Source organism: Glycine max, chromosome 11 (assembly GCF_000004515.6).
Source record: "Glycine max cultivar Williams 82 chromosome 11, Glycine_max_v4.0, whole genome shotgun sequence".
Lineage (NCBI taxonomy): Eukaryota > Viridiplantae > Streptophyta > Magnoliopsida > Fabales > Fabaceae > Glycine > Glycine max.
Genome location: NC_038247.2, coordinates 6,071,740 through 6,098,174, shown reverse-complemented (window position 1 = coordinate 6,098,174; position 26,435 = coordinate 6,071,740). Strand labels below are relative to the sequence as shown.

Sequence of the window (26,435 nt, the reverse complement as noted above, 5' to 3'; positions counted from 1 at the left end):
AACCTATATCAATTTTACATAAAAATAATATTGAAATTGTCCATGCTGAGTGTATCAATAATTTGACTGTTGTGTAAATTGTCCCCAGATAAATGTCAGATCATGTACGTCAAGGTGCTTTGGGTTGGGTTTATTGTATTGATTTTGGCCCAAGCCCCACTTCGAAGTCATTTCTAATTTATTTAATCAATTTGCAAACTTGTTTGATATACAAATTTGTTGCTCTAACTTAGAAGTTGTTTAATTGTATTATACTAAATTAAAAGCGTGTAACTCATTTTTCCTATTAAAAACTCAATAATAGTTCAAAATTAATAAAATAATGAATTATAATTGCTTAAAATTATATTTACCTAAAAACATATTTTTTCACTAAATATATAAATTTATATAATTGTATCAAAATTTTACATTTACGAACTACTTTCAACAGTTAACTTTATTAAATATTTCCAATTCAATAAGTGAGTTTTCATTTCATCTTTAAAAATTCAAACACAATTTACAAGTTTATTGATAGAAAAAAAAAACATGTACTGTATTATTATTTTTGCTTACAGCCAATGAAAGTGAAAGACATTCATTCATCTTTCTGCAATTTTAACATCGAAATCATACAAAGATCCTCTCCCACTAGCAAATTTCTTCATCGTATTCAATGACGGGGCTTCCACTGCCTTCTCTTCCAACACCCTATGCTTTCGCCCCTCATCACTTCCCTTCTGAATCCAAAGCAAAATCTTCTTCTTTTCACCAATGGAATCCTTATGGGCCTGGGCCCTTTTCTGTTTCCGGGCCTTTTTCTTCTTCTTGCCCTGAACTTGGCCCATGCACGATACTGTGGGCGATGTGGGCTCTCTGGCGCTGAAGCTTTCGCCCTTGTGCTTCCTTCGCGCTTCCTTCGGAATTATCGAAACCATACGTGCGGGTGATCGACATGGACTCATCATGGTTGGGTTCTGAAAGGCCACTACTAAAGCCGCCGCAGGTTGTTTTGTCAGAAACTTCAAGAAATTGCGTTTAATTTGAAACAATTTTTCCATCTTGAGACACTAATTAACAAGGGCGATGCTAGAGTATACAACATATGATATATAAAGGACCATATGAGGTACATGAAAGGTGTGATTCATGATTAAAATTTAATCTAACCAGAAAAAAAAAACAAAGGAGGCTAATTAAAAAAATATTTTGGTTGACATCGATATCGTATATGGTGCGGCGTGGCGTGCTATTGCAGTAGAGTTAATAGAGGAAGAAAAGTTTTTTGCAGCATGCTTGAGTTGCCGGCACATTATAAAATTATGCTATGAACTATGAAGCTTGGAATTGGTCGTGCTTTCATAGATTGATGCGTCATTGTGACACTAACGTTGTCCACTTGTTTGGAAGTGAAATTTTGGGCATAATTAAAGTATCAAACTATCTATGAGGTTATTACCTGAACAAAAAACAACCTATCTATGAGGTCTTAATTTTGGAATTCGTTAGAGTATGATTCTTTTTTTCTTCCTTTCTTTTTGTCTTTTGAGAAGTTTGTACTGTTCAGTTTTAATGCAAGAATATAACGCGTTGGAGTAAATTAAGTACCAATTTTCGTTATTGAGGAATGTGAAAAGGTATGAAGTACAAGTACTGATAAACTGAAGGTTGTAGCTTTTCACATATGATCATATCTTTCAATATTATAGAATGTTTTAATGAGTGTGAGGAGGCATAAAGTGCTGATAGAGTACCGATCCTCCAACCCAAGGTTATAGTTTTTTTTTTCACAAATGATCATATATTTCAATATTATTGAATGTTTTTTTTCCTCCAGTAATAATTAAATTCAGATACTAGAAATTTATGACAATTCACGAATATTATAGATATGTATGGCCAAAAGTCAATTCGTTATGTTAATGTTAGTAAAAAAAATATTTTTTTATTTCATTATCATATTTATTATTTTATTAAATTGTTAATTTAACAAATCATTAATTAAAATTAAAAACTTATTATCATTATAGAGTATGATAGATATAAATTTTTTTATAATTCATTCTAAATGATAATTGATCACAAAATTATTATAAACAAGAGATCAATAATCGTCTCGAGCTCTCACTTGTTTCTTTTTGGTTAGTCTTTCTCTCCTCATCTATGCATTTCCTCTCTAATCTACGGTTTGTATTTTAAATCGATTTATGGTTTTTATTTGTTCTATGTTAATTATAATTGATGCCTAATCTAAGGTTTCTCATCCTGCTATGTATTTTTATGAGATGTATTTTTAGTAGTAATATTCTTTGAGATGTAATTTGCTGAAATCTGAGTAATTTAACCATAATTTCTTTATTCGCAATTGGCTCTTGCATTTCTAGAAAACCCTTATCCGTAAAAGGTGGGTTGGGGTATCAGCAGTGTTATAGAATAAATGCAGAGATAATTAACTTGCATGTTCAATGGCGTCATTTTACTCATTTGCTCCTAGCCATAAACGAATCCGAATTCCTATGTAATGACCTTACATAACATAAGAGCCGCATATTTAAAGAACAAATTTAAGATGAACCAGATTATACCCCTTATATTATAAGTAGGTCCGGATATCGTTTATGTTCAACATTCGAACCGATGTAACATATTACAAATGTATATTTTTATAGTGATCAATATCATCCTCAAAACTTTACATGCACATGTTGAATAAATGTATTTAAGAGGATGACCAATCACAACACATGCCTCAAAAAAGGTTCAAGTACAAAGCAGAATTTGAATTCATACTTCGACAAACTGTTCCGAAGACATTGTCAACAGAGACTCAAATGATACAGATGATTAATACAATGCAAACTAATAGCCCTCGAACAGCTCAATGTCTGATCCCAGCATAGCATAAGTCCTCTGTCCAGCCTCAAGTTGTCCTGAACATTTTCACCGGACTTAGGTACTTTTCTATTAAAAATTCAAACTGAGAACTTTTTCACATGCTCAATACATTAGGAAAATGCCAAATGCATACCACTTGTTTACAGCCATCCCAAGTTTTCTAGTCCAAAATCTAAATCATATTTCCCCCCCTCCAAAATTAACAGCAAATTTTCATTAAAATATGGGGATTTCTAGAAATCTGATAGTTTCCGGCCACTACCAGAACTTTGGCCAAATAGACCCTCATTTCACAATTTTGAACCAATAGGAGAAGATGGAGGAGAATCAGGAATTTTTTTCAGTCAACATTTCTCCAGTGAAGAATTTCTGAACTATTTAGATCATAAATGCTCCACCTAATAAGATAAAAACTTTTAGTCATAAATTTGCGCTTCAGCAGAGCTGTTAGTTTACCTCAGCGAGTGCCTCCATCATCCTTGTCACTAGTTTGTGGAGTGTACTGGCTGGTTGAAGATGGTGAGTAACCAGGTTGACTTGGTGAGTAACCCGTACTGGGACTGCAAATGATCAAACAGACAAATAACACAGACCGTGCTCAGCAATATACCTTCCATCTATACAATTATGTTAAAAGAATGAGGTGTATATATGCATATACCTAAATTGGGGCGAACTTGGGCTATAGTCTGGGCTCACACCAGAATTATAAGGGCTAGATAAAAGGGAAAAAAATGAATAAGTCACATATTAAAAACTCTTAAATTTTAACAAATAAAAAGAAAAGAGAATAAAAAAGTCTACAATTCTACTACTATTCTTGTCACAGACATGAGATAAACTGTTCAAAGGATAGGCAGGACAGTAAATGAAGTTAATTTACCTGCTGGGACTGTATGTTGGGCTTGATGGAGAATAAGATGGAGATGTTGGGGAATATGATGGCGACGTTGGGCTGGAAAATAACAAATTAGACATATGCTAGGAGTAAATATGCAATTGAGAAACGAAAAACACAGGACTTGAGCAAATATGGAATGTACAAAGTAAAATAACTCCTATTGCAAAAGGTTGAGGTTCCTCCAAAAACCCAAGTTCTTGACTTAAAAATAAAGGGAAAGAAGAGATTCATTGTTTTGGCATAGCCCAGTGTTTGAAGGTTCTGTATATCACATTCAGTACCGAAAATAAATATTAAAAAATCCAGAGAATTACTCACCTATAGTTCGGTGATGTGGGACTATATGGACTTGATGGAGACAATCTCGGACTGCTTGGAGAATATGCTAACGAAGGACTATACTTTGCTGACTGTGGATTGTAACTAGGGGAAGTAGGGCTATACGATGGCGAGGTTGGGCTATATGAGGGTGAGGTTGGGCTGTATCCAGGCGATGTGGGGCTGTAAGCAGGTGATGTAGGACTATATGATGGAGATGTTGGACTGTAAGAGGGTGATGTAGGGCTGTAGGAAGGTGAAGTTGGACTATAAGAAGGAGAAGTCGGACTATAGGAAGGAGATGTGGGGCTGTAAGCTGGTGAAGTGGGGCTGTAAGCTGGTGAAGTGGGGCTGTAGCTGGGAGAGGTGGGGCTGTAGCTGGGTGATGTAGGGCTGTAGCTGGGTGATGTAGGACTGTAGCTGGGTGATGTGGGAGAGTAGGATGGACTGGTAGGCGAATAAGCTGGACTTGTAGGACTATATCCCGGAGAGCTAGGACTATAAGTCGGAGAGGTGGGACTGTACCCAGGTGACGTGGGACTGTACCCGGGTGACGTGGGGCTGTATCCGGGTGAAGTGGGACTGTACCCGGGTGATGAGGGACTATAGCCTGGGGATGATGGGCTGTAACCAGGAGATGAAGTAGGAGAAAATGCCATCCCACCAACATAAGGTGAAAACTGTGCATCGCTAGTTGGAGAGAGCCGTAAATTTGGGCTCAACAAATAACTGGGAGACATCAAGCCTTCATGATATGGAGTTCCAGATATTGGGGAACGGGCAGGAGTCATACCAAAATCAAGACCATCCATATAACTAGGCAATTGGAGCTCAATGGCATTTTTCAGCATTTCATCATTAAGATACAAGGCACATTCGCCAGTGCCAATGGGGGCAAGTTGACCTAACATTATGTTTTCAGTGACTCCCCTCAAGTAATCAGTCTCAGCATATACTGCGGCATCAAGCAGAATATCAACTGTTTCTTCAAATGAGCATCTCATCATTGGCCCAGTATCATTTCGGTTGATACCATGACGTGTAATTGCCATCAAATGCCCTCGATAAGTCATGGTATCACAAAGAATAGCCAAATGTCTGTAATTGACATAAGAACCATCAAAAGAAATGACAACACGCAATTCATCCAGAAGAGCTCGCCGAACTGCCTCAATACCAAGAACTTCAATGACTTCAATCAAGTGGTTGCTTGTGGTCCTGGTCGCATCAACATCTTCATGGCACATCACAGCTAGAAGGTTGACACCTTCGGTATCAAGCATCCATTCCTCATTAGGCTTAAAACCTTGATTCTCATCAAACTTCTGAACTTTAGTATTTTTTATGAAAACCTTATTGATGTCTGGGATACCTCGTAAGGTCATTTCAGTCAGCATGTTGCTTTCTATTTTCTTTAAGAAAACATCATCTTCAGCAGACTCATCCTGAATCTCACCCTTGGGTGCTTCATCATTCATAATACGGATACGAAGAATAAGTTTTTCAGCATTGTCATCATTAAATATACAAGTCAAATCATCATCAAATTCAAGGTTAATCTTCTCTGCAATGTCAGCCATACTCAACTTCTTATCCACCATCATTTCACGATTCAGCTCTATGCGAAGCAACCAAGGTGAAATTTTTTCAAGAGCAACTTCTTCATCAGGCATTTCATAGTAGGACTTCACAAAATCAGCGTCCTCTTCAATTATTGTACTCATCGGATCTGGATCATACCACACCTCTGTAGCTTGAGTCACACTCCTGAGAGTGGTATATTCTAAAGCACACTGCACACTCTTGGCTCTCTCTTTAGTCTTACCAACATCTGATCTCAAGTACACAGACAGAGAAGGCGTTTTAATTCTCTTTGCCACATTAATGATTTCCCTTAACCTAGGAACACCAAGAGTAACATTCTTTGCACTGACACCAGCATAGTGGAAAGTGTTGAGAGTCATCTGAGTGGCAGGTTCACCAATTGATTGTGCTGCCACACAGCCAATCATTTCTCCAGAGGCTACAAGGGACTGCAAGAACCTTGATTCTATTTCTCCCACTACCCACTCAAATGCCTCACGAGAAAGCCGGTATTCCTCCAAGACCCTTTTACTGGCAAAAGTGCTGCGGAGCAGAATATTGAACAGGAGAGTAGCATTCTTCTGAGCTTCTTGACTCAAGAGATCTTCACCCGGAACAACCTTAAGCCGCTCCTGGAGCTTATCAATGGCTTCCACAATCTCCATTGGATGCATATCAGATGGCCTTCGGAAGTCAACCTTAAATGTCTTCTGAGCATTCCAGATAAGTCTCTTCAGGTTAACAGGTAGTGGCAGAGAACTGTCACCAGTAGTGGCTATCTCGGTTGCAAGTTGATATCTATCAGCTTCAAGCTTTTGAACTTCAGCCTCAAACACATTGCGAAACTCTCTGATGGTTTTTAAGTCTTCTACGGGCTCCTCAAGCATGTAAGTAGGCTTCCAGTTTTCATCATCGAATTCATACCTAAACACCCTGTCAAACTCTGTTTTTTTCATTTTAAGGGAATCCAGCTTCTGTGTTTCAATCCAAACAGCATCCATACCATCTTCTCCGTAGAGAAATTGTATGACATCTCCCAAAGAGTTTCTAACTGTCCCATCATATTTAACCATGATGTCCTCCATAGCCTTCACAAGTCGTCTCTGGATGTACCCAGTTTCAGAGGTCTTCACTGCAGTATCAATAAGACCTTCCCTACCACCCATGGCATGGAAAAAGAACTCTTGAGGGGTAAGTCCACGTAGATATGAGTTCTCCACAAAGCCACGACTTTCAGGCCCATAATCATCTTTTGTGAAGTGAGGCAATGTACGGTCTATGAACCCATATGGAATTCGCTTACCCTCAACGTTTTGTTGGCCCACACAAGCAGTCATTTGAGAAATGTTGATAAAACTTCCTTTGGAACCAGCTGTCACCATTGCTTTCAGATTGTTGCTCTCAGATAAACTTTTTTGAGCACTATTTCCAGCATCATCACGAGCTCTATTTAGAGTCTAAAATTGTCAAATATGAAAATTCGTCAGATTTACCCAAAAGAAAACTTTAATAAATATAACAATGTGACAAGCAATCCAAATGAAATACCTGGTTCACTCTATTTTCAAATGAATCCATCATTGTCCGACCAGGTTCAGCCTCCAACTTCTTCTCTTGAGCTTCCCTAATAAGTTGTTTCACTTTCTCCTTAGCTGCTGAAATAGTCTGATTTATGGTTTCCATAGTGGAAGCATCAGCAATTGTATCACCAATTCCAATGCTAAAAGCATTCTGCAAAAGCCAGTAGTTTACAAGCCACTGAGTATGACCAAGAAATTTCCGAGCAGCATCAGGGCCAACCTCTTCCCTGTATTCAAGTAGACTTTCAGTGACGTAAACGAAGAAGAAAGGAACTGATTGAAACAGTTTCCAGAGCCACAAAGTTTCACAACTATTATCAGATAGCACTCCATAACATTAAAATATAAAATTATTTAACAAGGTTACTTGACAGTTGAAGTTTGGATCAATAGAAAACAACCCCTCTCCTTGGGAAGAGGCTGAGCTGTATAGGTAGATTGACCATTACATGATCCAATTCATCTAGTAATTTCAGGTAGAAATATTTATATAATTTTTATTATACTATATACTGAAGCTGAAGGAAAGCATTGGTGCAACTGTTAGAGTTGTTTCCATGTGACTAAGATGTCACATGTTTTAATTGTGGAATCAACCTCTTGCAAATGAAAGGTAAGTCAGCCTACAATAGACCTGTAATCCTTCCCTAGACCATGTGATAGTTATAGCACCAAGTAGCCCATTATATACTGAAGCTGCATACCAAATCACATGAATGAGACTTCCAGTAGATGTTCCAAGCGTCTTTTTGCAAAGTGTTCCAGTAAGTAGCTCCCCCTTTTCAATTCTGACCATGGTATCCCCAGGGGTTATGGATCCCCTTTCACTCTCACTGTGCCAGCTAGAATATCTAATTAGATTTATTTGTTTAGGAATGATGAGATTGAAAACTTGCTTCCCTGTCCACAATGGTTCTGGCTTTAATATTGCAGGAGCAGGAACTTTCCCATCAAAATCTTCCCACCACATCAATATGTTCATAAAAACATCCTGGTTAAAAAAGAAGTTTTTATCAGAGATCTAAACAGCTTGTACAAGAACCATGAGGCTGAACTAAACTGCAGCAATAGAAAAATTCACTAAATATAACCTTTGTGATGAAAGTATCTCTCTTAGTGATTTTTCTGCATCCTAAAAGTGTATCTTGGACAATTCCCATCACTGGCCTGTTTGACTGTGGTGACACAATGCATTTAGGCACCATCATCAGCTCCAAAACCTCAGCTCTGGTTTCAAAAGACTGAGGAACATGCATATTCATTTCGTCCCCATCAAAATCAGCATTATATGGTGAAGTTACAGACAAGTTAAGCCGGAAAGTAGAATAAGGCATGATTTTGATTCTATGCCCCATGATAGACATTTTATGAAGACTGGGCTGACGATTGAAGAGAACAAAGTCTCCATCATTCAAATGACGCTCAACCTAAAACCACAACATTAAGAACTATTAGAAGGAATTAAGAGAAAACCAAAAAGAACAATATTATCATTGTTTAAAAACAGTACCTTGTAGCCAAGCTCCAAATGGTGATCACTACTTTTCTTTAAATATCTGAGATCAAGTCTTTGTCCGTCATCACGAATGATATACTTGGCACCAGTTTTTCCAGGTGGTGGATGGGGTCCATACTCAACAAGTTCCTTCAACCTGTTTTCTCATTTCAAATATTTTCTGTTAAAAAAATTTGGAGAATGCACCAATAGCAATAGGAAATGCATATCCAAATACAACCTTTCAATGTTATATGGAGTCACAGTCTCAGGATATGTTAGGTTCAATGCGATACTCCACGGTACTCCCAATTGATCAATGTTGATCGTTGGATCAGGTGTAATGACTGTTCGAGCAGAAAAATCAACTCTTTTACCCATCAAGTTACCTCTAATCCGGCCTTCCTTTGCCTTGAGCCTGCTACATATTGATTTGATAGGCCTTCCGGATCTTTGAGTAGCCTGTAAAATAAACAAATAAATAGCAATTACTCTATGCACTATCAAAAACTAAAAATTCAATGAAGGTTAAAGGAAGCATCGTATATATCAGTATTAAATGCTAGAGTCTAAATGCAATTAATACCCTTGGCAATCCAGGCAACTCATTATCAAAATATGTTGCTATGTGGAACTGCAATAACTGAGCAAACTCGGAAATAATATGCGCAGGAGATCCATTCCTCTCCTGTCTCTTCAGATTCTCATTGTGCCTGATGATCATGGCCAGTTGATGAGTTAAATCATCCTACAAAGCAACAGAGACAAAAAAAAGTCAGCATATAACACAAAGATATCAGTCAATATGATGAAAGCAAATTGTAATTAAATAAAAAGACTTGCAAAACTTGTAATAACCAAAAACACATAAAACAGTGCCATAAAGCACTTGCCTCACTCCTGGAGGATGTGTCCATCATTACAGAAGGTCTCACAGGTGGAGGAGGAATTGGAAGAACTTGTAAAATCATCCAGTCAGGGCGGGCATACTTAGGATTCAAGCCCAACAACTGACAGTCCTCATCACTTATCCTTTTCAGAACACCAAGAACCTTTAACAGATATAACAAGTCACCAACTACATCAGATTCTATAACAGTGAACATAAAAGTGATCACACTATAACTCAGAATTTAGATCAATCACCCTTTCTGCAGAAAGAGTCTGTTTCCTTTCCACAGGTTCAGGAAGCTGTTCTTGGTCATCACTTTTCTTCCTTTGTGCTTTATACTCTGCAATCATTTTCATCCCCTCAATAGTAATCTTCGGCTGCTGAGCACCACAGCCACCACGACTCTTTTTAACAGGCTCATCAGTATCTTGACCGGGAATATCAATCTCATCTCCCCCTTCACACTTGCTTTTGTTTTTGCAAGCATCCAGAATCTTTTTTAGCCTGTTTTTGGGATTCCTGATTCTCAAAGCTTGCTTAAACTTGTGATCATTCTGCACAGAACGCAACCAATTAAAGAAAAACAATTTCATATCACTCTCCTAAACTTACAACATACAAATTTAAGCAAGAATTCAGATAACAAATTCCACTCTCCTCCCTTCTATTTAACCAACTCAAAACAGTTCAAAATCCAATTGACCACTAATCACAACCAATGGAACTCGGATTCTCGTACTATCATTTCCACAAAGACACAAACAGCTAATAAAGTCGGTATTATGTAAAGCTTGCTCGCTCGCATAGTACCTCATCAGCAAGAATTTTAGAGCAGTTGAAGCAAACACAACGCATTATAGTTAAGACGGTCTTCAAAAAACCAATATGGAACATTGGCTTAGCAAGCTCCAAGTGCCCAAAATGGCCAGGGCACTCAGCCATACTCGCCGTGCAAGTTTCACACTTCAACTTTCTGTCAATGGTTCCAAGCCGAGGGTCACTCAATCCTCCAACCTTCGGCTTCCCTCTCTCCGTAGTCTCCCCGTGCTCGATTTGCACCACAGACATTTGCCTCTGAAAAGCAAGCACACAAACAAACCAATCAATCAACATCACGTACAACAAAGAATAAAAATAAAAAAGAAACACTCGATCCCATTCCCATTTTCTAATTGAGAATTTTTAAAGTGAAGGAATCGGATAGTAGAGTAGGGGAAATTACGATCTCGTCAGGACTGAGTATTCCGAACTGGACCATGCGGACTTTGGCGACCTCCGCCGGAGAGAAAGGGAATCGGATATCCATGGTGGTGGTGGTGGTGGTGACGAAATTCTAGGGTTTCGGAGGGAAAGATATTACGAGGGAAAATTTTTAAATTAAGTTTAAAGAGATAAGTAGCTGTTCTGTTTGTCAAATTTTCTCGGTTAAATATGGAGTGGTATGACTAGTGTTAGAAGAGATCGGCTGCAAAGGACCTTCTCTCTTGTCACAGGATTTCTCCTCGCGAAACAAGAGGAGAAGAAAGTGCCCTAGTGCTTTATATATAGACGGAGAGCCCTCGTATCGTGCGCAGATATGCTACCGTGCACTGCGTGCAAACTTTAGCCAGACTATTGTTTTTTTTTTTAAGACGAGCCAAACTATAAAATTTCCGTGTATTTTTCCCTATATTCTTCTAATTTATTCTCCCAAATTTAAACAATCATTCATGTTTTTATTTTGTAATATTAAAGTATAAATTGTTATTTATGTTACTTTTGATCTTAATTGCGTTCTAAAACATATACTTTTTTAAAATTTTGGTTTTAAATAAAATATTAAACCCTACTTACACATGCAATTCAATGTTTTCGTCTTTTTTTTTTAAAGAAGAGGTTTTGCATCTTGAGTTATAAGATATTAATTTTAATTGTCTAATTAAAACAAGACTATATCCTTGAATATCTATTTGTTTGTGTTAAGTTCTTAACAATTTTATCTAAAAGATTTAAATGATCGATACGGAATAATTATAAGTGTTGGAATAATTATAAGTGTAAATTCGTTATGAAGTAATAAAAATATGAAAAAAATCATATCCAATGGGATTATGTGTTTAAATTAATAATTTATCATAATTTAAATTGAATTTCAACAATAAATGTTTAATTGGATAAAAAAAATTAGATTTAAAATAGTTGACTTTCAAGTTCAAATAAAAGTAAGTATTTAAATTGGGGGAAATCAATAGAAGAACTTCCAGGAACGGGGTTTTGTGTAATGTTTTTATAATGATTTAATTCTTTTCGTCTAATGGTTCATGTTGATTTTCTTTAAACTTGAATTAAACTCAATAATTAAGAGATAAAAAATCATACTTACTATTTGAGTTTGAGATTATAGAAAAATGCCCTCTTATCTCATGGTTTAACATTTTACTTGCCTAAGCATCAACTTTAATTGACATTGTTCTGGCCCACAAAAGGAAAAAAATGTTTGTCATAGAGGTTAATAAAAGAATCCTAAATAAAAAGATTTGACATGTGTTTTATTCTCTTCAATTAAGTATCTTATGTGTCTATGATGTTAATAATAAAAAGTAACATCTAAGAAGATGAAATTATTTATTTGATCTATGTAGTTTAAGAAGATAAGATTATTTAATGTAGTTTATCAAATTTTCATTCACACTTTGTGTTTGTTTTTTCTTCAAAATTAGTATGTAGTAGTATCAAGAATTAACAATGACATGATATATATTTATGAAGACAAGATGAATGAATAGAAGCTTACCCAACAAGCAAAGAAATAGAAACGGGACCTACAAACTATCTTGGACAAATAACTCGCTAATTTGAACCAAATTACATTTGAGATTGTTTCTCAAGAGCAAATAAAATTTTAGAATTGCGCCTTGCAAAGTTATTTTTAAGTAAAGAAACCATTTATTCTACAACTGATTATTCCATTGCAATTTATCCTATTGACCTGAAGCTTGCAAGGCCAATGTGCTAGACAGAGCCACGAGGGCACTCCGCTACAATGGCATGCCTTACTTCTAACGGGATAGAGACTAAATGAAACACCTGTGGCATTGAATTTGAATGTTGAGACGGTAAAAATATGTATGTGAGTAACGCATATAAAATCAAAGTTTTAGAACCAAGAGATAAGCAAAATACCAAAAGGTGTCGCAACAACTATTGCTACAAAGTGTTTGTTTTGAGACGATTGCCTGGAGTTGCAGAGCAACTGGTCTAAGAGAAGTAACCAGAATTGTACATATCTCTAGATACTTTTTTGCAGGATTGTAGAGCCATGCTGAGATATACTGATACTATTTCTTTTGGTACATACAAAAAGGGGAGAGGTCAATGTGTAGCTGACTCTTTATATAAGTTATTTTTTATGAACAGTGACCCTGGAGACTTTAAAATACTGTAATATGGTGAATTAAAAAGTTAAGAAATATCATGACACGTGTCATTCAAAGTTTAAGAAGTAACATGATTTTATTACATTTTAAATTTGTAAATTTATTGTTATAATTTTTATGTATAACTATATATAAAAATAAGTGATACTTTGGTGTATATATTCCATATTTTTTTATTCATTTATTTTATCTCTATAACTACTCAACTCTATTCAATCAATCCACATTTCACTTATATTCGATAAACTATCTTCTTCTTTTTTTACTGAAAATATATCATAACATTTCATTAATAATTTCGAATAATTAGAATGAGTGAAACCAAGTAATTTCAACTCAATAAGTAATACATACTTAGACATGTACTTGGAAACTCCCAATTTGTAACTGGAAAGATCAAATACAAATACGAACACTCGATTAATCAATGTAGCAAGACAACTCAATGGCAGCCCCAAGTCCTCTATTATTATATAACTTCTATTAGTATATTTTTCATTAATTTTATTTTTCAAAAATCATAAGAGGCACGGACCTTTTCCCTAGTCTTTAATCTTTAATACTCCTTAGGTCTCATAATATTTATCCTATAAAAAAATTATCACGAAATAATTATTATTTTAAAGTTTTAATATAAAATTAAATATATTTTTTTACTCATATTAATGATATGGACTAAAAAATAAAAAAAAATTAATAATAATAAATTTTTTTTTATAAAATTATTATTCTCTTTAATTTATTTATTAGATTTGTTTTGTCTGTTTAAAATAAACATAGCATGATAATTAGAATGGGTAGCGGTATGGAGTAACAAGTGGTCTTTAATTAACTTTTAATAATAAAACTATTTTTGAATCGTGCATGCACACTAGTAGCTCGGTTACACTCCATTATATTTTGTTTTTTTTTATAAGAAAAACATAAATATCTCAAAAACATTTTTCCTCCTAAAAAGAAAAACATTTTCCTTCATCAAGAATAATTTAAGAATTCTAGGTTTCTTCCTGAAATTAATCAATAAGTATCTTAAAAATATAAATAAAAGTCTCATTTTTTTTGGCCCACTATTAAAAATAATTTTTATAATAATTGCAATATAAATAAAAGCCTCAATATTAATTTTTATAAAAATTTATGTATATATTAAAAATATTATTTAAGAAAATTAGTAAGAACCTCAGTAAACAAAAATATAAAATTATATACAATAATTTATATTTTTCTACTGTCATGGAAAGAATAAGAAGAACAGAAATAAAATTAAAGTATGTTATAATGGAGATAGAGATAAAGAAAAAAAAATATTATAACAATTATTATATAAATAATATAAAAGCAGTTATATTTAACTAATCCCAACTACTATTTATTCTATCCGTCTACCATGACATATTCTAAGTGGCATAAATAGAGATGTATTGAAAAAAAATATTATAACAATTATTGTATAAATAATTTTCAGAATCCTTTCTTGATAGGGAATTAATATGTCAATAAAGATGTATTGAAATTCAAGCAAAACAATTTATTAAATTAATATACCACGTGAACATCCAAGGGGGTGGATAGTTTTCATTTAAAGTGTCTATCCAACTGAAGATCATGTTATGGTAACCATATGGTTTTCCTGTCATGCTCAGTGCATACTCCCATGCAACAATCTCATTAAACCTGACACGCAAAGTAGGGTGCAATGGAAGCATAGCAATATGGGGATTGGAATCATCTTTATCCACTTCAAAGTCCCACCATTCTTCCCATGGTATCACAGTTATTATATCTTCTCCCTGCAAACAAAAGGTGAGGAAGAAAATAAAATGCTAGCAACTTGATCCCAAATGTCGCTGCAGAGCTGATAAACCACTATCTCCAATTTCCGCCCTTATACATGCTGCTATTATGGTAGCCGTGGGAATTTTTCTTGTAGCTCGACTTCTTCCTCTTTTCATAGTTCTAATTGCAATAATGAACGAAGTAGCTTTTATAGGTATAATAAGAATAGTATTAGGAGCTACCTTAGCTATTGCTCAACAAGATATTAACAAAAATTTGGCTTATTTCACAAAGTCTCAATTGGGTTATATGATGTTAGCGCTCAGTATGGGATCTTATCGAGTTGTTTTATTTCATTTGATTACTCATGCTTATTCAAAAGCATTGTTGTTTTTAGGATCCGGATCCATTATTCATTCAATGGAAGTTTTTGTCAGATATTCTCCAGCTAAAAGTCAAAATATGATTCTTATGGGCAGTTTAACAAAACATGTACCCATTACAAAAACTTCTTTTTTAGTGGATATGCTTTCTTTTTGCGGTATTCCACCTTTTGCCTGTTTTTGGTCTAAGGATGAGATTCTTAGTGATAATTGATTGTATTCACCCATTTTTGCAATAATAGCTTGTTGTATAGCAGGATATATTTAGTATCATTTCTCAAACAATCAAACTACCATGATGAATTAACATGATAAATACCATGCACTAATTTTCGATCACAATTTCAAACTGAAACTGAGAGCATAATCTTGCTATTCTGATGATAAAATGGTAAACTTAAGGAACTTAAAACAATTCTTCACAAACTAAATCAAAACCGCATGGGATTCTAGAAATGCTATTTTAAAAAAAAATTAAGGAGCGAAAGCATACATGATCTCAAAGTAAAGCAGAAATTCAACTATGAGAAAACCCCAGTATGCTTCTGCAGTTACAATTCTAGCTAATGGCCTATATATATATATATATATATATAAAGCTTAACTAAATATGTGAATTCCAATTTAATGGGCACAAACAATTGCACCACATTTCAATTCATACACCATTGAATTATCCCTTTATTCTGCATATTATATACTTACACAATTGACTAAAAAAATATTGTCTTGGTCCTAGAACTCTCATCCTCTAAGGATTTCAATTTGTTTTTTATAGCGGCAATTTTTGCACTGCAACTTGTTAGGAATGAAAAATAACATACAAACTTAGGGTCCAATTAAGTCATAAGGATCATCATGCATATTTAATTCTCCCCAACACGTAATTAATCCAGGTAATAGACTTTGTATTTCCTTGTGGTTGGATCTTACCACAAAATCATAACAATTTCATGGATTAAGTGCAGAAATGGAGATCATGTATTGTATTCAACCATACCTGCTTGTTTTGACAGTTGATCCAGTGTCATTTATCTTCCTCTCAGCCGTAATTGTTGTTGCCATCGTTTAATCTGAAACCTGAAACCTCTGATCCACAGACTTGACTTTCTGGTTCATTGCAGTAGTGCCTACTGTCAATTTCTCTGTCAGTCCAACTCTCTTGTCAAAAGAAATGACATTTGCAGATGCATTGGTAGTCAATTGATGCTTTTCATCAAATGTTTAGCTTTGTTGATTGCATCTTGTGCTCTACTAAGGTAGAATCTTCTATTGGTGGGGTTGGCTTTCCCCTCCTGAAAGAGAAATAGTATAACAAACCATGAGCTAAATCAGAAAAACAAAATCAAAAGAATGCACTGCTTGAGATTATAAGCATGTGATGGGTAGAGTAATGAGGAAGTGTGTGAAGAAGGAATTGTAGAAGGATAGGAGATGAAGCAGAAGCAAAACATTAAGCCACATGTCAATTTTTGAACACTAAAGAGTGGCTGTGAAAATATCATAAATGTTCATGTTTATACCAAGTGTTCAGCGTCGGAGAAAGGGGGGAATTTGACTTTTTGACGGACTACTGTTTTATATAAATTTATTATTTATTTATTTATTTATATAATAAGGATTTGTTTTATCCTTCCATAAGTAAACACGTGTCACGTGGCGAGGGAAACGGGGGCGCCCTCTGTTTACGCTACAATCTAGATGAAGCAATCAAGGCCCACGACGACGCGTTTTGGACTTTTCAGAAATCGCTGCCTCTTCTCACACCTACAAAACCCGTCGTCTATTTAGTAATTCCCCTCACAGCAGAGAAAGAAGCTTCACAATTCACATTCCCACCAACGGAACCATGGCCTCCGTGTACAGCTGTACGGAGTGCGGATCCAACCTGAATCTTAACTCCGCTCATGCCTACCCTCCAGACTTCTACTTCGAAGCCGGCAACAAGGGCTCCGTCTCCTTCTCCGCCGTGGACCCCACCAAGTTCAAGTTCGAGAAGGAGGACAAGCTTCGCCCCTTCTTCGAAACCGTCAACTACTGGGGAATCCAGAGGAAGAGGACCAAGATCAAGTGCAACACCTGTGACTGTCTCCTTGGCTACGTCTATGACGATGGTCCACCTCTTACCAATAGTCCCGGTCAATTTCACATGGGTCCTAGCCAAGTTATCCCCAGAGCGCCAAGATATAGGTTCAAGACCAAAACCCTCAGAATCACTTCAACTTAACGCGTATTTGGTTTTTTCGATGTCTTTTTTAGAAGCTAACTGTTATTAGAAGGCTTCTTTCAATATCTTTTTAGAATCTTTTATAGTCATACGCATGTTATTGTACAGACCATCGTAGTTTGTGTAATATTTCACGCTTCTCTTTAAAATAAAGTGCTTTATGAGTGAAATTGTACTGTTTTTACTGTCCTTCCTTATACATAATTTACGCTCTTGATTGATATTTGTGTGTTTAGAATTAGAATACTCTCTCTGCAAATTAGTGGTTACAATCTGAGATCATTTGGTAACTCGGTGGATTAGATGTAGGTGCTTGTTTTGTCATGGTTCCCTTGATATAAGGCCAATGGTGTATATTGTTAGTAAGTTGAATTTTTGGTTTGATAACTAGCATAAAATACACAAAAACATTGTAATTTTAAAAGAAAATTTCTATACCAAGTTCTGCTTCGTATAGATTGAGGGGTTGTGAGTGACTGATTGGATCAGTAATCATGTGAGATGAGGTGAGATTTTCTGGTCTCGAGAAAAATCATAACAATTCATCGTTCTTGTCCTCTTATAACAATTTTATATATATATATATTTGTCAGCCTCCTTCATGTTTGTTGGTGCTCTCAAAATTGTTTGCTCTGACAGCTTGGCATTGTGTTACTATAACCCGGGAAGGAAAAGATGAACGTGGATAATATGGGGAGGGTGTGGTGGGTAGGACTTTGATCATTCTCATCTTTTATTGAGATAAAATTGACTATGGAAGTTATATTTCATATTTATCTTTAGAACTATCTGCTGTTGTGGTGTTTCTGGCTGAAGGTGTGAAACTCTTTTATGTCGAGCTTTATTTGCATCAGTTTTCTAGTAAGAGTACTGGCAGATTATAGTACTCCATATGAATAAAACTGAACCAATTTTTAGCATTACAGTAAGAGCACCTTTGTATTTTCCAGAAAACCGAGCCATCTTGATGTCTTATTGGAATTTGTTTTGGTTCAGTCAGCTAATTAGCCACAGTGCCACACTAAAACAACAATAAATTTGTTGGTTACTAACTTATTCTTTTCTATTGGTTATTGAACTACGAGCTATTTCAATTGACCACTATAATTAAACCAAACTTCTCTGCTTGCACAAGTTACCAAATCCAAAGCTGCTTGGTGGATGAATGCATGAATATGGCAGAAGTAAAACAGAGAGTTGAATAGAATGTACATTAAACTCAAGTAGCATTTGCAAACTTCTGAAGTTTACAAATTAGATATACTACATTTTTTAAAAGGTGAAGAAAATAAGCCCCAAGTTCAGTTTTGGATCAATTTTTCAATTGGTTTTTCTTCCTCTTCAGTAAATAACCTAATATGACGGTCACCACAACTGATGCTATACCTATTCCTATGAGTCCTTTGTGCTGATTTAGCTTCGCATATGGTCCCTTGGGCTGATCTAGATTATTGAGATTGAAGCCTAGCTCAGAGAGTTTCTTATGTGAGATTGCATATTCTTTGAAAAAAATTTCCTCATCCTATCACAATTGAAAATTAAGATCGAGACTTAAATACTGTAGAAAAATGAGCACAGTTGATGCAGGTTAAGATATCATAATCATTGAATAAAAGTTAAACGATTCAGAATTTGAATTCATGTACGAGATTGAAATTTGAACTGTTTTGATTTTGTCTAATGAATGTAATTTACTAATTTTACCAAATGTATCAATTTTAACTACATTAAACTTCTATATAGGATGGTCGTTACCTTGCATACCGTTCAACATAGTGATGGAACTTTGGATCCTCTACTAAAGCGTAGTCCATAGGAAGCCTCGAAAAGGATGCGTCCTTAATCAATAGTTCCCTGTTTAGTGTTATGGGAAATTTCAATTTTTATACTTCTAAAATAAACAAACAATTGTCACCGTGTGATTAAACAACTTACTTAAAATAGGAGTTATCAAACTTCAAAGGTTTATTTGTCGATTTTCCTTCTTCAAACTTAGAGCGATCTTTATGTGTCTCACCCTTATCAAATAAAGTGAATAGATATGAAATTATATATCGTTTTTTTAGGATAATAAATATATATTTATCGTTCTTACCATGGAGACTTTTGGATACATCGTTCTTATCAAAGTGTGGCCACCACATAGAGCCACAATGTCTTGCTCGTCACTCAGACCCATACGAGAGAAGATTTTTCTTAAATTCCTGGCATCTGAATTTTTTCCATGTGAAAGAATTTCATAACAATTGTAAGTCAAGATTACAAATACTTTGGATATGATCTCAGACACAATACGTAATGGTTAGAAAGAAAACCATGTCTATTAAATGTTTTTAAAAACTAAATCCAAATTACAAATAAACAGAGGAGCGCAACCAAACACTTTTAGCATGCATGCATGGGCAAAGTAAATTATTATCATTCATCATTCATAAGATATATAACACGACAATTATATGGAAAAGTCGATAAATTATGAAATGAGAGGCAAAATCTAACTTAAATAACGTGAAGTATCTAGGTTTCTACAAAAGATTTCTAAACTTTATATTAGAAAAATTAAGGAAATTCTACAAGAATGTGTCTCAAAGGAGCAAGATTATAAGGCAGAAATGAACTACGCATTTTACCAAGAAGAAATTACAATCACAACCTATTGGTGCTGTTCACCTTTTTGTATGCTATAAACATAAACGGAACGAATAGTTAACAACGTTTAAGGTAATGAAATTACATTGTATGCTATAATTAAGTTGTAGGGAGAATTTAATTGATTTTTTTAGCCATTGCTTACTGTTTAAAGATGCAAAAATAAAAATTTATTAAAAAATGTTTATTATATATAAAAAAATATTGAAAAAACTAGTACATGTACTTTTAATATTTGCTATGGTTTATTAATATTGTTAAATTTTTTTAGCAAAATCTAAATTAAATTGTTGTAAAAAATGGTAATAACATTTGAACAGCGAAGCCAACCTAAAGAAAACAGGAAACTCAACTACACAACACATTTATTACCTTCTTCACCATCTATAAAGCGCCCTTCAGTTCGTGGAGACTCATTTGAATCCTAATAAAGAAAATAATAGAGTATATGTAAATTAGCAACATATCAAAACCGAAAACCGTGATTAAGAGGCTCTAAACCAAACAAATATATGTAAAGGGGTTGTTAAAGTAAAAGAAAGTTAAACAATCTTATGATAAATTATCAGTACAATTCTCTCTATATAAATTACACAACCCCATATATAAATATTTTCAATGATATCCATATCTGAATAGTAACTCTTTCTTTCTTTTATTTCATTTTTTGTTCCTATCTCATATCATGTTATTCATCACACTTTATTTTCTCTCTTCCTTTTTGTTTTTTGTTTATTTATTTTTATCTCTTTTTGTTTCACCTTTCTGCCGTGACCTCTACTGCAACAGCACCACAAGCTGAAATGCAAATCCAACCGTATACAAGTTAATATCATCAAACTTAATTTGATTGGATCCCCTGTTGTCTAATTAAGTGGTTTAATTATCACTATATATATAACCAGTTGCGGATCAGAAACTAAAATAACCTGGTAAAGGTTCGCGTATGAAACTTTTTTAAGCTTAAGTTTGGTCTTCACTATTTCTGTTTGGGAAAGAAACCAATTACATTAAAATAAAAACGAAGAAAAGTAATAAAAAAACAGACTGAAAAACGTACATATTGATCATTTGATCAGTCAAAGGAAAAAGAAGAAATTAAATTGACCACAGTATTGAACTGCTTTTTCCAATCCCTTGTTTGCTTCGTGTTTCAACTCTTGTCCAATCCTTAATCTGATAGAACCGTTGGGGCCTCCTCTTCTGCTCTTGGCATCGTAAGTTGCAGCATCATTCCACCTGTACCACAATTTAATTAATTGTGTGATTGATTTCACGTTAAAATATTAGTTGATGAGATTTGAAGTAATTTTTTCATATGTTTTTTTATTGTATATTTGTATGTAACACAATTGGTTCTTGGTTTAAGATCGATAAGTTGACGGCTTAGCGCAACTTTAGGTCATTTTTATGTAAGATAAAAATATTTATACAGAATTTTTCTATTAACTTACTTTAATGATCAAAACATTCAACCATAAATCATTTCACTTTAAAATCAATATTTGTGTGTTTGAATATAAGTGTAAGTAAAATTGATTTTAAATAAAATTGTGTAGAATCAAACATGTAAAAGTTTATTTAGGTAAACAATACAATTTTAAATAACCTAACGTCCAATTAAACATACACTTAAATCAAAAATCAATTCTATGAAATTTCATTCAAACACGCTAAAATTCTGCGAACCACCGGAGACAATGGAGAGAATTAGCTAGAAAGACATGAAAGCAGTAATTAAGTAGTGTGAGGTACGCAAATTGAAGCATGAGAGGGGCGCATTTATTGTTGGTGATGAAAACGCCAAGTTCTCGTCGAGCCATTTCTATTTCCTTGCGATACTCCTCGTCAACTACAATAGGTTCCACCATTGTCAAAGTTACTTTGATGATGCAATGCAACACTTTAAATTGTTTAATTTGAGGTTGTGTTGTGTGGGAGAGCAATTAAGAGCGTATTTTTGCATGCCCGTGAAATATATATAAAAATAAACCTGAAACATATAAAACGATGCCGTTGCAAGTAAAGGATTAATTGCATTGCTTTGGTGCACGCAAAGGGAAAAGAATTAATTGTTTATTTACTGCCGAGTGTTTCCATCCGAGGGAGAAGATAGATTCACTTCAAACTAGATCAGCGGTTACGATTTTCAATTACTAGGGGGGCGTTATTACGAGAATATATATATAGTTTCAATTCTTATAAATTCGTTTGTTTTGTCTTTTTAAAGTGTTTTAAACAATAAAAAAAGTAATTTAAATAGTGAAAAAAATTATATTAAAGTGTTTTAAGAATAAAAAATAAAATAAGTATATTTTACAAGAACTAATAATACATTTTGTAAGAATTAAAATGAAAACAATTATAAGAAAAAAAATTACACAGACAAAAAAATATATTTAAACTTATATAAGTTGTATTTACTGCTAGAGTGCAATTGATTCAATAATCCTTTGTATGCCGATAAAATCTCTACTAGACTAAATATTTATCGTAGTCCTATATACTATATAGTGCGATGTATTTATAATATATTCATCTTGAAATATGATATATCTACCTAGCTAATCTTCTTAAATCAATCGTAACTGCCACAATTAAGTTGTTTTTTTCGGTGATTTTTTTTTTGGTCTAATGCCACAAGTTGTTTTGTGTTTGAAATATTTGACAATACTATGATTTCGACCTTTAGCTTTGGAGAAGGGCCACGAGGACGTGGTGTAGCGGTTTGGTACAATTTTTTTTTTCAAGGGTTGATACAAACAACTGAACTGAGACTAAGACTATATTACTTAATTAACGTATCATTATCACTGATTAAAAGAATTAGAAGTTTCTTTAAAAAAAAAAAAGAATTAGAAGTTTGGCCAAGTAGGAGGAATAAAGTTACATATGCCATGACTCACTATTCCGTTAAACACGGACGTAACGAAGATTATTCTAAAATTTGTAATAAATTAATAATGTAATAGACACAATTCATTTAATATATATATAAGAGATAATACACAATTCATTTAATTTCTTTTATTATAATGCTATTGTTGGAAGAACAATAGTAAATATAATAATTAAAAAAATTACAAAATACTTGAAATGTTAAATTAACAGTTGACAAAAATATTTTACGTACGTGATTCGTTATTAATAAAAAAAATAAAATGAGGGGCGTCCTGCCCGGCCCCCTTTCCATGAATTAGGCTTTGTAAATCACTATTAGCCAATGTTTGTATAGGGGCCACGATTACATATTGAAGATTCTTGATAGAGATGGGAAACTTAATTCATGTTGGACGAGGAAAATATTATAACAATTTTTTTTTCTTTCTTTTGCTTACTTATACAAACGTGTTTTCTTTCTTTTTATCGGGAAGACGGTACAAATGTTGTTTGGCCAAAGATAAGTTTTTTGTGTGCGTTACGAGTGTAACTGATCATTTAAAGGTTAATTCTCGAATTTATATGCATAAGAGCATATCTAACACGGTTTTATTAAAAGAAAAAAAATATGAGCTAATTTTAACTATATATTTCAAGACTTAAAAAACAAAAAAAAAATTAACGAAATTCCAAATTCAAAAGTAGGATTGTTTTTAAAACATCTTTTATCATATAAAATCTTAATTACCAACGCAGAAATATTTTTTTAAATGAAATTCTTTTATACAATTTTACAATTAAAAGAAAGGTCTGTGAAATTCAATCCATGGAGGAGAAGAGGGTAAGTACTATAATTATTATTCTTAGGAATTAAGACTTTAAAACAATTAAGTCAGTCCATTTAGAATAATAAGATAAGATGCAACTACCATTCTCACTATCCACACGCAACAAATAGGAGGGGCTATGCATATTGAATATTCTGTCTGACTCAGAAATTCCACAATCAATAAGTCTATATCTATCGGTGTAGTGTGGGGAGAAAGGTAGGTTGGATTGTGAGTTAGCTTGCTCTTGGAATTAATCGCCACTTTTTTTGATATAACAGATCAAACTGAAGACGCTGGTCACAATAAGTGAATAAAGCTCAGATCGAGTTTCATCAGAGTCACAATAATGAAGCAAGAAGTGGTTCCAAGGTCACTAGCACCACCACCACCACCACCACCTCCTCCACTTCCAAAATTCAGGGTCTTCTCAAGACCAAGAGCAGAAGAGAGTGTCACAAACCGAGAAATCGCCAAGTTTTGGAGGCAAAAGAGGATCGTGGAGGAGGACCACCTCCTTGCTGCTATCAAGGCTGTGGCTAGACTCCGTGCACGCACTCTCACGGTAATTTAGGTTTCATAAATACTCACAAAATTTTGATGCAACTCTTTAATAAATACCTTTGACCTTGTTCTCTGATTCAAATTGAAACTTCACTTCAATAATTCGCATAATAAAGATTTTCGTTATTAAAAGCATTTAATTAAGCTCCTCATATAGGATGCTTATTTATTTGATCAGTGAATTGCATCACGTAGTTAATGTATGTTTTTTCACGATGTGAAGCCGATTAATTATGTTTGTGTTTTTTTTTTTGGTGAATAATTATTGGTTATGTGTAATAATATGTGTTCTGAATGGATATAATTATGGTTATGGTTCTTCCTTCCTCATATCTTATTAAGTTGTTTACCCTGTGTACATTATTATTTGTTAGTAAGTTGGCAAGTTGATGTGTTACAGGAGCAAGAGTACGAGAGGTTCGAGTTGTCTCTGAAGACCGATAATAATGACTACGATGAAACCGAGAAAGAAACGGTGAAGTGGATCGTAGGGACAAATGCTTATTGCAAAACAGTTGCTAAGGACCAAGAAGTGCGCATCGGAATCAAGGATTGGTTAGTAAATTACTACTCCTTTCTTGCACCAAATATCTGCTCTATTATCTATAGTCTATAGTCTACAGTTGTATAAATACACGAAATATATATATAAAAAAAAACTAGTTGATAAAAAATATTTATAGTAAAACAAATTATTTATTCTGCAAGAAGGTTATTGCCATTCTAGATAGATGCAGCAAGTTGCTATTTTTATTCGGTGGCTGATGTGGGAGTATGGGGTTATGATGAAAAAAATAAAAATAAAGCACAGTCATAATTGAGCATTTTATTGAATTCTAGGCATCTTTTTTATTGACTTCTATTTCTAATACTTTGAACTCATGCATATTTTAGCATATCTAATTTATGGCTGATTGGAGGAAAAGAAATAAACAAAATCGGAAATTGAAAGATGGGACGAATCCTAACAAATAACAATGTATCTAGACTAGAAAAATTGCTTCACGCCTTGGATTTGCTCTGGTGGGACACCTCCCTAAAAAAAGCTTTTCTGATGTCATTTTATACACTCGGACAATTAATAGCATTTTAGGTAAAATTCCTCTAAATAAAAGCAACAATGATGCGCATACGATAACTTTAATTCTAAAACATATCATGTTTTAAATTTATAAAAAAATTTTAATTTATAGAAATTTAAAGTTTTTTCTTCTATTTTCCATTTTATAAATAATTTTATCATAGGAATCTTTTTTATATTATTATTTAATGTTGTGGAAAATAATATCATCATCGATTGTGACATGTGCAGGTGGACAAAAAGCAAATATGCGTATTTGAATCAACCAGCCATAGATTCCATGGATCCTCCTAAGAAACGAACCACTACGTATGTTCCCAACTTTCTTTCTTACCAGCCCAAGCCTTTGTATCCTTCTGCTATTGGTGTCTTTTAAGCCACAGGAGGCATTCCATTTCTGCTTGTTAATTACTAATAATTACTTGAACTCCTGCTAGTTTTCACCTACGTTTTCATTTCATTCGTCATTTTTTTTTCTTTTTGTGGGGGAGGGTTGTCCAATGTTTCATTTGTCATTCAAATGCGTGTCCATGTCCTTTTATATAAGTATTGCTGGACATTCTAAATAACATGCGAGTATTTTGTAATTTGTATGTGTCATTCTATTGTTCCGTTTCCAGGTTATTTATCAGTGAAAGGATTACTGAAGTACTGAACATTAAACTTGTTACATGTTTGTTACAAAAGGTTTAGTTTACAAATATAATGCCTTCCATGCACACAAGCTACCACAACTTGGAACAACATAAATGAATTATCGAGTAAAAAAAACAGTAACAATATTGTACTCCATTCAGATAGAAGTCTCGAAAATATCCATATATGGTTAAGGAACGACACACTCTTAAACATTTACCTCATTAGGTTTAATGCTTTGAGGATTATATTCCATGCAAACATAAGTCTTAAAAAACCCACACGTGATTAAAGAACAACACACTCTTAAGTATTTATGTCATTAGGCTCCATGCTTCGGCCTTGGAGG

At 34.1% G+C, this 26,435-nt stretch overlaps 7 protein-coding genes across 7 annotated transcripts; 3 read left to right on the top strand and 4 right to left on the bottom strand.

Annotated features, from left to right (window-relative positions):
* Positions 1–456: 456 nt before the first annotated feature.
* Positions 457–1,070, bottom strand: LOC100813956 (uncharacterized). Its single transcript, NM_001254004.2, has one exon. The coding sequence runs from the start codon at positions 1,041–1,043 to the stop codon at positions 585–587; it is 459 nt and encodes a 152-aa protein (NP_001240933.1). The 5' UTR covers positions 1,044–1,070; the 3' UTR covers positions 457–584.
* Positions 1,071–2,545: 1,475 nt separating this feature from the next.
* Positions 2,546–11,170, bottom strand: LOC100812506 (DNA-directed RNA polymerase II subunit RPB1). Its single transcript, XM_006590674.3, has 15 exons — positions 10,870–11,170; positions 10,458–10,721; positions 9,902–10,201; positions 9,649–9,807; positions 9,342–9,503; positions 8,997–9,217; positions 8,771–8,912; positions 8,352–8,687; positions 7,965–8,251; positions 7,229–7,487; positions 4,097–7,137; positions 3,761–3,832; positions 3,539–3,592; positions 3,334–3,437; positions 2,546–2,912 (listed from the first exon to the last, which is right to left on the bottom strand). Exons 1-14 carry the CDS (start codon positions 10,951–10,953, stop codon positions 3,335–3,337), a joined length of 5,484 nt encoding a protein of 1,827 aa, XP_006590737.1. The 5' UTR covers positions 10,954–11,170; the 3' UTR covers positions 2,546–2,912; position 3,334.
* Positions 11,171–14,817: 3,647 nt separating this feature from the next.
* Positions 14,818–16,052, top strand: LOC121173021 (NAD(P)H-quinone oxidoreductase subunit 5, chloroplastic-like). The gene has a single exon (XM_041006646.1). The coding sequence runs from the start codon at positions 14,966–14,968 to the stop codon at positions 15,434–15,436; it is 471 nt and encodes a 156-aa protein (XP_040862580.1). The 5' UTR covers positions 14,818–14,965; the 3' UTR covers positions 15,437–16,052.
* A 972-nt stretch (positions 16,053–17,024) lies between these two features.
* LOC100500650 (uncharacterized) lies at positions 17,025–17,619 on the top strand. The gene has a single exon (NM_001250436.3). The coding sequence runs from the start codon at positions 17,072–17,074 to the stop codon at positions 17,447–17,449; it is 378 nt and encodes a 125-aa protein (NP_001237365.2). The 5' UTR covers positions 17,025–17,071; the 3' UTR covers positions 17,450–17,619.
* An 863-nt stretch (positions 17,620–18,482) lies between these two features.
* On the bottom strand, positions 18,483–20,727 carry LOC112998405 (probable L-ascorbate peroxidase 4, peroxisomal). Its single transcript, XM_026124511.2, has 6 exons — positions 20,692–20,727; positions 20,471–20,522; positions 19,554–19,660; positions 19,385–19,467; positions 19,206–19,303; positions 18,483–18,973 (listed from the first exon to the last, which is right to left on the bottom strand). The coding sequence occupies exons 1-6, from the start codon at positions 20,725–20,727 to the stop codon at positions 18,762–18,764; spliced, it is 588 nt and encodes a 195-aa protein (XP_025980296.1). The 3' UTR covers positions 18,483–18,761.
* Positions 20,728–20,875: 148 nt separating this feature from the next.
* On the bottom strand, positions 20,876–21,969 carry LOC112998404 (L-ascorbate peroxidase 5, peroxisomal-like). The gene is made up of 4 exons (XM_026124510.1): positions 21,854–21,969; positions 21,207–21,337; positions 21,028–21,083; positions 20,876–20,896 (listed from the first exon to the last, which is right to left on the bottom strand). The coding sequence occupies exons 1-4, from the start codon at positions 21,967–21,969 to the stop codon at positions 20,876–20,878; spliced, it is 324 nt and encodes a 107-aa protein (XP_025980295.1).
* A 1,894-nt stretch (positions 21,970–23,863) lies between these two features.
* On the top strand, positions 23,864–26,177 carry LOC100306250 (uncharacterized). The gene is made up of 3 exons (NM_001249101.2): positions 23,864–24,370; positions 24,770–24,924; positions 25,682–26,177. Exons 1-3 carry the CDS (start codon positions 24,155–24,157, stop codon positions 25,824–25,826), a joined length of 516 nt encoding a protein of 171 aa, NP_001236030.1. The 5' UTR covers positions 23,864–24,154; the 3' UTR covers positions 25,827–26,177.
* The last annotated feature ends 258 nt before the right edge of the window (positions 26,178–26,435 follow it).

Bases quoted from the DNA above. Each gene is read 5' to 3' on its own strand.
- LOC100500650 (NM_001250436.3), top strand. From the start codon at position 17,072: ATGGCCTCCGTGTACAGCTGTACGGAGTGCGGATCCAACCTGAATCTT.
- LOC100812506 (XM_006590674.3), bottom strand. From the start codon at position 10,953: ATGGATATCCGATTCCCTTTCTCTCCGGCGGAGGTCGCCAAAGTCCGC. The intron at 9,218-9,341 runs GTATTAATTGCA...TTTATTTTACAG, and splicing joins AGTTGCCTGGATTGCCAAGG to GCTACTCAAAGATCCGGAAG. The intron at 3,438-3,538 runs GTATATGCATAT...GATCATTTGCAG, and splicing joins CCAAGTTCGCCCCAATTTAG to TCCCAGTACGGGTTACTCAC.
- LOC100306250 (NM_001249101.2), top strand. From the start codon at position 24,155: ATGAAGCAAGAAGTGGTTCCAAGGTCACTAGCACCACCACCACCACCA. The intron at 24,371-24,769 runs GTAATTTAGGTT...GATGTGTTACAG, and splicing joins TCCGTGCACGCACTCTCACG to GAGCAAGAGTACGAGAGGTT. The intron at 24,925-25,681 runs GTTAGTAAATTA...TGACATGTGCAG, and splicing joins CGCATCGGAATCAAGGATTG to GTGGACAAAAAGCAAATATG.
- LOC121173021 (XM_041006646.1), top strand. From the start codon at position 14,966: ATGGTAGCCGTGGGAATTTTTCTTGTAGCTCGACTTCTTCCTCTTTTC.
- LOC112998404 (XM_026124510.1), bottom strand. From the start codon at position 21,969: ATGGTGGAACCTATTGTAGTTGACGAGGAGTATCGCAAGGAAATAGAA. The intron at 21,338-21,853 runs GTACCTCACACT...ATTGTGGTACAG, and splicing joins CCTCTCATGCTTCAATTTGC to GTGGAATGATGCTGCAACTT. The intron at 21,084-21,206 runs GTCAATTTAATT...TTTCCCAAACAG, and splicing joins AAAAGCAGTTCAATACTGTG to AAATAGTGAAGACCAAACTT.
- LOC100813956 (NM_001254004.2), bottom strand. From the start codon at position 1,043: ATGGAAAAATTGTTTCAAATTAAACGCAATTTCTTGAAGTTTCTGACA.
- LOC112998405 (XM_026124511.2), bottom strand. From the start codon at position 20,727: ATGGATATCATTGAAAATATTTATATATGGGGTTGT. The intron at 19,468-19,553 runs GTCTCCATGGTA...TTATTTGATAAG, and splicing joins TAAGAACGATGTATCCAAAA to GGTGAGACACATAAAGATCG. The intron at 18,974-19,205 runs GGTAACGACCAT...TTCAATTGTGAT, and splicing joins CTATGTTGAACGGTATGCAA to AGGATGAGGAAATTTTTTTC.